The sequence below is a fragment of the Salmo trutta genome, chromosome 21 (genome assembly GCF_901001165.1).
Source record: "Salmo trutta chromosome 21, fSalTru1.1, whole genome shotgun sequence".
NCBI lineage: Eukaryota > Metazoa > Chordata > Actinopteri > Salmoniformes > Salmonidae > Salmo > Salmo trutta.
This window is the reverse complement of record NC_042977.1, coordinates 6,791,916-6,802,113: the sequence shown is the minus strand read 5'-3', so window position 1 is coordinate 6,802,113 and position 10,198 is coordinate 6,791,916. Positions and strand designations below refer to the sequence as shown.

General features: G+C 41.8%; 1 protein-coding gene across 1 annotated transcript in view; it reads left to right on the top strand.

Moving 5' to 3' along the window:
* The first annotated feature begins 2,239 nt into the window (after nucleotides 1–2,239).
* Nucleotides 2,240–10,198, top strand: part of LOC115156583 (cadherin-7-like) — a 120,586-nt gene continuing 112,627 nt past the window's right edge. Inside the window, exon 1 of the mRNA XM_029704053.1 lies at nucleotides 2,240–2,721. Within this exon, the coding sequence (XP_029559913.1) occupies nucleotides 2,467–2,721 (255 nt within the window). The 5' untranslated portion in view covers nucleotides 2,240–2,466. The remainder of the gene's footprint in view (nucleotides 2,722–10,198) is intronic.

Here is a 10,198-nt window from a genome sequence, read left to right as displayed (position 1 = left end):
GAGCAAACAAAAGCTTCTGGAGTGGGCATGACTGCTGATGCCATTTCCACACACAACTCAAAGGCAAGTCACACAGAGACAATGAGAGAAGGCTTTCTCCACATAGATATGACAAAACAAGTCTTTCCTATTGAATCTTCACTGCGGTTTGATAGGCTCTGTATTATATGATAGTCAATGCATGCTTGCTCTTTTGAAAGTCTCAAAGAAAAGTGTAATCTCAAAGACTGTTTTCTCAGCTGCAGCGAAAGGTTAAGCCACTTTGAAGTACAATGTAATTAATCATGCGACAGTGAAAGTATTTACCGACTTCAGGTACCTTTTGTAGTTACCAGACCTTAAATATATTTCTCTCTGGAGAAACTATGTCAAGGTGTTACTTGTGTTATTATTGCTTACAGAGGTGTCATGCCCTTCCAAGGTGCACCACTTAGGAATGATATGCTAGGCAGGACACTAGATATTGTAGTGCGTGCAGACTGTACCATCAATGGAGGAGGAGAGAAAGTGTTGAGTGACACACAGCGTTTGATTTGATTTTAGCTGCCGATGTTGGGCAGGACTCGCAGGAAGTATGTTTGTAAATTAATTTAATCAGCTATGTAGCCTATTGATTCCTTCTTGATGAATAAATTATTATAACGTGTTTTGTTGTTTCTATATAATACTAGCCACCTAGTGTCACGGTTGTCGTAGGGTAAAGACCAAGACGCAGTGGGAAAATATATACTCATCTTGTTTTTATTTGGTGAAGAAGGAAAACACAATAAACGTATACAAAACACAAACGAACTGGACAGTCTTGTCAGGCACACAGCTAAACAAGCACAATCTCCCACAAAAACCCATGAAAAACAAACTCCTAATTATAGGACCCTCAATCAGAGGCAACAATAACCAGCTGCCTCCAATTGAAGGTCCAACCCCAATTAACTACACATAGAAATACAAAAGACTAGCCCAAACCACATGAAACAAACACCCCCTGCCACGTCCTGACCAAACTATAATAACAAATAACCCCTATACTGGTCAGGACGTGAAACCTAGCAATTATTAGCTAGCCAGCTAGATAGGTTCCCAATCTCCTAACCTCATAACTAGCTACCAAGCCATTTTAGGCTATTAATCAAGTTAAAGTAGCTTGTCTAACTATCTTAGCTGGCATACTTGATGGCAAGGTTGCTAGACTTTAGAAAATACAAAAATTGCTTTAATTCCTAGGTTATGATACTATATACCAGGCATAAAAGTTTGTAAAAAAAAACGAGAGTTTAAGTCCTCGTCCCCACGGAAATCTAATTATCATAAGAAAAAATCCCCATAAAAATCTGTACGTTTTAGCTAGAGATATCAGTTATTTTTTCTCAATCCACAGCATCTGCTGATGTCTCACTTCCGCATCTGCGGTGCACGGTGACAGAGCTAGAGCTCTTCTCACAAAATTGTCTGTAGTGTCCGAGCTGTAGTGTCCCCTCTATGGAACGATGAGACTCTCGCGAACACGATGGTGTTCTCCATGTTGCTCTACGACCCCCACAAGCTTCTTAGGACTCGTCTGAATTCAGTACAACTGATCTGCCAACTTCTGTCTATAGCGTCCAAACAGTTTGGGCTGTACACTAATATGACCCCTCTGTGGAAACGTTAGACTCTCCCAAACACGTACATGCCCACAGGCCTCACAAGACTCGTCTGAAACAATTTATGGAAGTACTGCTCAGTGCCAAAAATAAGGGATTAAATACAACAACAACAAAAAAAAATATTACAAATGTTTCCTGATCTTTCTTATATCTCTAGGACAGACACTTCAGAACAGACTTTGTTTTGATCTGTTGTTCCATGTAGTGAATCCGTTATTCAATGCATTTGTATGGGCTAATAACAGTAAGGCCACATATTTTTTAAATCAAATACATGTTTTATATTTTGGGGGGATACTTCAAGGGGTCTTAAAATTCAAAATCAAATAGCTAAATGATCCCCCATTGTCAAATGTTACATTTTCTGGAGAACAAAAAAAATGAATGGGTGCATGTTATCCCTGACTGCTTGTTATCATACATGTAAGCCTTGGCATGAGAATTTTCACCCAACGTTGAATCTCTCTCTTCACCTCACCTTCTTTTCCCTCTCACCCTCCCCTCCCCTTCTCTTCCTTCCTTCCTTCCTTCCTTCCTTCCTTCCTTCCTTTCCCTCCCACCTTCTCTCTTTCTTTCTGATAGGCTCCAATTATTCATTGGGCTCAGGTGTAAAGAAGACCATTCCGCTGCCGTAGCCGTTTTCTGACTCCTTGACAACCAACAATCACTATCCTCCATCTGTCTGCTGAAGGATACACTTGCTCGTTAAACAAACGACACCTGGACTGGGGTGTCGCTTCTGTTGAACCCCAAAATTCACCCTGTGGATGGTTGACAACATTTCTTCTTGAGTCTTTCGCAGTTCATTTTCACCCAAAAAATGTGTATCGCAATGATGAGACTGAACTGTTCCCCCGTGTGGAGTGTGGTTAGCCTGTTGACTTTGTTGCTATTACCACTTTGGGAGATGGGCTGCTCTGGCCTGAGCTTTAACTCAGTGCCCCTGCCACCAGTCGGGACGTACCAAAGAAGCTGCGAAGGGGGAGCACACCACAGGCAGAGGCGCAGTTGGGTGTGGAACCAGTTCTTCGTGCTGGAGGAGTACACAGGGGACGAGCCACTCTACGTGGGCAAGGTAAGAATTTCTCTCTCACCTGGGTTCTCTCTCAGCTGTGCATTTATACAGGGAACCGGTGGATGTGTGACTGTCCTAATATGGACACCATACAGGTGGATTCGGTGAAGGGGAGAAAAGGTGCTGAGTACAAGATGATCAAAAAGTCTTGACCCAACTATACTTGTGTTATCCAATACTTATTTACCTGTTTATGCATTTGTTGGAGATGTGAGTTCACAGGAAGGATTTAGGAGCAACAGAGAACATTTTGTGTTTCAGAGAGTCTCGGGTTCTCAGGTCTTCTCCCATCTCCATTAGATGCTCTTGCGTAGAAACCTTTTCATAAACTGTGCATGAAGAGCGCAAGGGTTTTCAATTGCATGTTTACTTACGCCATTTATTTAGTGAGATGAAACCTTCAGAAGGTTGCCGATAGAAATAAATAGAGCTTACTCTGTTCCCTAATTCTACTTGACAATCATGCCTGTTCTAAAAAAAAGGTTTTCTATCTGAACATTCTGTAACTTTGCATCCTCCTGAACAGGCCCGTGGTGTCCACTTATGCCTCCTGCTTAAGGTCTGACAACAATTATTAGTTTTGATAGGGCACCTCCAAGATGGAGTAGTGAATGGATCTCACCACATTTTGATACAGTTGCAAGAAAAAGTATGTGAACCCTTTAGAATTACCTGGATTTCTGCATAAATTAGTCATACAATTTGATCTGATCTTTATCTTAGTCACAACAATAGACAAACACAGTGTGCTTAAACTAATAACACACACATTATTGTATTTTTCTTGTCTATACAATACATCATTTAAACATTCACAGTGTAGGTTGGAAAAAGTATGTGAACCCCTAGGCGAATTACTTTTCCAAAAGCTAATTGGAGTCAGGAGTCAGCTGACCTGGAGTCCAATCAATGAGATGAGATTGGAGATGTTGGTTAGACCTGCCCTGCCCTATAAAAAAGACTCACAATATTTGAGTTTGCTATTCACAAGAAGCATTGCCTGATGTGAACCATTCCTCGAACAAAATAAATCTCAGAAGACCTAATATTAAGAATGGTTGACTTGCATAAAGCTGGAAAAGGTTAAAAAATTATCTCTAAAAGCCTTGATGTTCATCAGTCCACGGTAAGACAAATTGTCTATAAATGGAGAAAGTTCAGCTCTGTTGCTTCTCCCTAGGAGTGGCCTTCCTGCAAATATGACTGCAAAAGCACAGCGCAGAATGCTCAATGAGGTTAAGAAGAATCCTAGAGTGTCAGCTAAAGACTTACAGAAATCTCTGGAACATGCTAACATCTCTGTTGACGAGCCTACGATACGTAAAAGAGTAAACAAGAATGGTGTTCATGGGAGGAAACCACGGAAGAAGACACTGCTGTCCAAAAAAAACATTGCTGCACGTCTGAAGTTCGCAAAAGAGCACCTGGATGTTCCACAGCGCTTCTGGCAAAATATTCTGTATACAGATAAAAACTAAAGTTGAGTTGTTTGGAAGGAATAAACAACACTGGAGAAAAAAAGGCACAGCACACCAACATCAAAACCTCATCCCACCTGTAAAGTATGGTGGAGGGAGCAACATGGTTTGGGGCTGCTTTGCTGCTTAAGGGCCTGGACAGCTTGCTATCATCGCCGGAAAAATGAATTCCCAAGTTTATCAAGACATTTTGCAGGGGAATGTAAGGCTATCTGTCCGCCAATTGAAGCTCAACAGAAGTTGGGTGATGCATCAGGACAACGACCCAAAACACAGGAGTAAATCAACATCAGTCCTGACCTCAACCTGATTTAAAATGCTGTGGCATGACCTCGAGAGCGGTTCACACCAGATGTTCTAAGATTATTGCTGAACTAAAACAGTTTTGTAAAGATGAATGGTCCAAAATTCCTCCTGACCGTTGTGCAGGTCTGATCCGCAACTACAGAAAACATTTGGTTGAGTTTATTGCTGCCAACCAGTTATTAAATCCAAGGGTTCACATACTTTTCCACCCTACACTGTGAATGTTTACATGGTGTGTTCAATAAAGACATGAAAACATATAATTGTTTGTGTGTTATTAGTTTAAGCAGACTGTGTTTGTCTATTGTTGTGACTTAGATGAAGATCAGATCAAATTTTATGACCAAATTATGCAGATGTCACGGTTGTCGTTGGTTATGGAGGACCAAAACGCAGCAGGTATGTGTACGCTCATCTTGACATTTATTAACTCAAAATGAACACACCAAAAGGAAACGAACAACGAAACAGTCTTGAAAGGCTCACTCGGCAAAACAAGAAACAATCTCCCACAATTAAACAGACAAACACACCCAACTAATATAGGACTTCCAATCAAAGGCAACACCACACAGTTGCCTTCAATTGGAAGTCCACCCCAATTAACCAAACATAGACATACAACTAACTAGATCAACATAGAAATACGTGAAACTCAAACAGTGCCCAAAAACCCCGGAATACTAAATCAAATGCCCTTACTACAAAAACACCACCCTGAACCACATAAAACAAATACCCTCTGCCACGTCCTGACCAAACTACAATACCAATTAACCCTTATACTGGCCAGGACGTGACAGCAGAAATCCAGGTAATTCCAAAGGGTTCACATACTTTTTCATGCCACTGTATGTGATTGTGGCAGCTAAACCCAATGGCTGGTTTGGGTACACATATTCACAAGGAAAAGGCAGCTCTGATTGTGTCACGCCCTGATCTGTTTCACCTGTCCTTGTGCTTGTCTCCACCCCCTCCAAGTGTTGCCCATCTTCCCCACTTTTCCTCTGGGTATTTATACCTGTGTTTTCTGTCTGTGCCAGTTTGTCTTGTTTGCTTAAGCCTACCAGTGGTTTGTCTCAGCTCCTGTTTTTCCCCAGTCGCTCTTTGTCTCGTCCTCCTAGTTTTTGACCCTTGCCTGTCCTGACCAGGTACCTGCCTGCCTGACCACTCTGCCTGTCCCTGACCTGAGCCTGCCTGCCATCCTGTACCTTTATTCCACCACTGGATTACCGACCTCTGCCTGACCTGACCCTGTGTTTGCCTGTCGTCCTGTAACCTGGCCTCTACTCTGGATTATCAACCCCTGCCTGCCTTGACCTGTCGTTTGCCCGCCCCTGTTGTTACAATAAACATTGTTACTTCACACAGTCTGCACTTGGGTCTTACCTTGATTCCTGATAGATTGTTGGGCAATACAAGGGGAAGAAAGTACTCCCAACCAACACTGTATGTGGTAATTATACTGTAACAACCCTAGTCGATAGGCACCTTACAATCTCTTACAATTGGAATAGTGGTTAGGCCGTTCTTCTTTGGGCCTGGCGATTTGGGTTCGCGGCCTGCTAGGGAACTCATGCTACTGCCTCCGTTCATTAAAATACTACAAGAGATACTATTTTCAATTACTATTGTTGAATGGCACTGAGTTGGCAAAATAGAGGCATTGGAAAGCTACATACTGTACAGCAACAGGGAGGTCTGGATGACAGAGGCATTATAAGAATTGACAAGATTATTCTAATCCCTTAATCAACCCTAACATAGTCTACAGTTAATGAAGATATAGCAAAGGTACTTAAGCAGTGACATTTTCTTAAGACTCAAAATTCCTCTCGTTTACGATCTGAAAAAAAATCCAAATAGCAATTGTATCAAAGAGGCCTCTCGAACGTGAGCGTGTACATCCTCTCATTTGATACTCGACCCAGTCAAATAATCGCTGACGAGTTCATTGCGATCAAAGGCTTCCTTTATCTTTCAAATGCTTCCAGTATTTAAACAGATCTTGTACGTAGATGGCAGGGGCATAAAGCGATGAACACGTCTCTTTCGCTTGGGAATCCAAGAGGTTGTTGGAACACGTGTCTCTCATGGGGGGTGAATCTACCGAGTGTTGCCTTACACGTAAATTAATCTTGAGCATGCGGACAAGTGGGAGGACACCACCACAAAGCCATGAACTTAACCATTTGTGAGTCCTTAGTCTTTTCGGCACATATTAGCAGTGGTGGAAAAAGTACTCAATTGTCATACTTAAGTAAAAGTAAAGATACTTTCATAGAACATGAAGGCACACATCTGTCTATATAAGGTCCCACAGTTGACAGTGCATGACAGAGCAAAAACAAAGCCATGGGGTCGAAGGAATTGTACATAAAGCTCCGAGATAGGATTGTGTTGAGGCACAGATCTGGGGAAGGGTACCAAAAAATGTCTGCAGCATTGAAGGTCCCCAAGAAGACACTGGCCATCATTCTTTAATGGAAGAACCAAGACTCTTCCTAGAGCTGGCCACTCGTCCAAACTGAGCAATCGGGGAGAAGGGCCTTTGTCGGGGAGGTGACCAAGAACCCGATGGTCATTCTGACAGAGCTCCAGAGTTCCTCTGTGGAGATGGGTTAACTTTCCAGAAGGAAAACCATCTCTGCAGCACTCCACCATTCATGTCTTTATGTTAGACTGGCCAGACGGAAGCCACTCCTCAGTAAAAGGCACATGATAGCCCACTTGTAGTTTGCCAAAAGGCACCTAAAAGACTCTCAGACCATGAGAAACAAGATTCTCTGGTCTGATGAAACCAAGATTAAACTCTTTGGCCTGAATGCCAAGCGTCAGGTCTGGAGGAAACCAGGCACCGCTCATCACCTGGCCAATACCATCCCTACAGTGAAGCATGGTGGTGGCAGCATCATGCTTTGGGGGTGTTTTTCAGTGGCAGGGACTGGGAGACTAGTCAGGATCGAGGGAAAGATGAACGGAGCAAAGTACAGAGAGATCCTTGATGAAAACCTGCCCCAGAGTGCTCAGGACCTCAGACTGGGGTGAAGGTTCACCATCCAACAGGTCATCGACTCTAAGCACACAGCCAAGACAATGCAAAAGTGGCTTTGGGACAAGTCTCTGAATGTCCTTGAGTGGTCAAGCCAGAGCCCGGACTTGAACCAGACCGAACATCTCTGGAGAGACCGGAAAATAGCTGTGCAGCGACTCTCCCCATCCAACCTTACAGAGCTTGAGAGGCAGAGAAGAATGGCATAAACTCCCCAAATACAGGTGTGCCAAGCTTGTAGCGTCAAACCCAAGAAGACTTGAGGCTGTAATCGCTGCAAAAAGTGCTTCAACAAAGTACTTAGTAAAGGGTTTGAATATTTATGTCAATGTGATGTTATAGTTTTTTTTAGATAAATGTGCAAAAATTTCAAACCAGTTTTTGCTTTGTCGTTATTGGGTATTGTGTGTAGATTGATGAGGGGAAAAAAAGAATTAATCAATTTTAGAATAAAAATATCTGAAACTTTGAACATCCCACAGAGGACCATTAAATACATTATTAAAAACGGTTAATAATATGACACCACAACAAGCCTGACAAGAGAGGGCCGCCCACCAAAACTCACGGACCAGGCAAGGACGGCATTAATCAGAGAGGTAACAAAGCGACCAAAGATAACCCTGAAGGAGCTGCAAAGCTTCACAGCGGAGATTGGAGTATCTGTCCATAGGACCACTTTAAGCCGTACATTCCCACAGAGCTGGGCTTTACGGAAGAGTGGCCAGAAAAAAGCCATTGCTTGAAGAAAAAAATAAGCCAACATGTTTGGCGTTTACCAAAAGGTATGTGGGAGACTCCCCAAACATATGGAAGAAGGGACTCTAGTCAGATGAGACTAAAATGTAACTTTATGGCCATCAAGGAAAACGCTATGTCTGGCGCAAACCCAACACCTCTCATCACCCAGAGAACAACTTCCCCACAGTGAAGCATGGTGGTGGCAGCATCATCTCGTGGGGATGTTTTTCATCGGCAGTGACTTGGAAACTGGTCAGAATTGAAGGAATGATGGATGGTACTAAATACAGGGAAATTCATTCCAGGTTGTAAGGCAACAAAATAGGAAAAATTCCAAGGGGGGTGAATACTTTCGCAAGCCACTGTATATATACAAAATGGATCTGTGATTTTCACCAATGTCATGTCACATTCTATTTCGGGAACCATTTTGTTTGGGTACTTGAGGGACAAATGCACATGTCCCTCTAGTACACCATTGTATGACATCATTCTTAAGCCATTTCTCCAATCTACATAAATTGTTATAAAAGTTCAAAAGCATAACTAGAGAAGGAGTGTACGCAGTTTCAGTAAACTGCTGTTTTTAATCTATTTGAGCATTTTTCATTTGAATTTCAAGCTTATTTTTTTGGTTTCTAATTAATCTATTTATTGCAATACAGCAATATATTGTGGAGCTAGGACAGCTATTTGATATGCCTGCTTTACAGTACAATGTTCTTTTTGCTTAACTTGAATTATCACTACTACTATTTTCAAGACTCTGACAGCCTTCCACGCTTGTAAGGTAATTTATTTTATTGGCTGTATATGCCTCAATTAATCATATTAATCATTCCCAATGCTGGTACCCCACTTCATAAAACCAGCCACCAAGACCAAGAGGGTCTCTGAACCTTTCCACATCTCCATACCGATCTGATTACCCAATTGCAAGTTGACTGGAATCAGTGGCCGTAGTGACTCCTCGTCAGAGGTTGGTTTAGTATGTACATGGTGAACTGCAGCCAGGGAGTAACGGATTACATGTAATCTGTTACATGTAAGGGATTACAAAATAACTGTAACTGTAATCTGTTACATTACCAGCAAAAATATTGTAATCAGATTACAGATACTTTTGAAAAACTAGATGATAACTTTGAGGATTACTTTTGAATTCAGAAATTATGTTTGGAGTTGGGTTTCTGGGTTTCTCTATAGCACTTTGTGACATCGGCTGATGGAAAAAAGGGCTTTATTAACACATTTGATTGATTGATTGATGTCTTCAAATTGTGCGACTGCTGTCGGCATCCAAAGATTATCCAACTTCAATAAACGCTTGGTGTCTACGGCGATACGGATGTCACTTATTATTGATATCTACATAGCGCATTGATGTGAATCACTGCTGCTCTCTAATTTAGCTATTTGCGCCTTACGGATTGTGGTTGTTGTGGATGACTGTTCACAAATCTAAATGTGTATTTGAACCCAATAATGGTTGAATTCAAGAAGTTTAAGCTGCCTATCAATCATTGTTTTTGAAACCAGTGGACAGCCAGAAAAAATGCGCTCTTGCAACCGCTGCATAGTGTGGATACCAGCCTTGGGAATAAAAGTGAGGCTTTTATTGCTCAATCTAATTCATGCTGATAAATCTTTTTATCTACAGGCCTAATGGACACCTGCTCAAACTCGCACACAGTTGCTACATCCATTTTTTGTTCAAAGTTCTGTTGATAGCTGCAATATTACAACGTACACTACCGTTCAAAAGTTTGGAGTCACTTAGACGTTTTTGTCCATTTAAATAACATCAAATTGATCAGAAATACAGTGTAGACATTATTAATGTTGTGAATGACTACTGTAGCTAGAAATGGCTGACTTTTTATGGAATATCTACATAGGC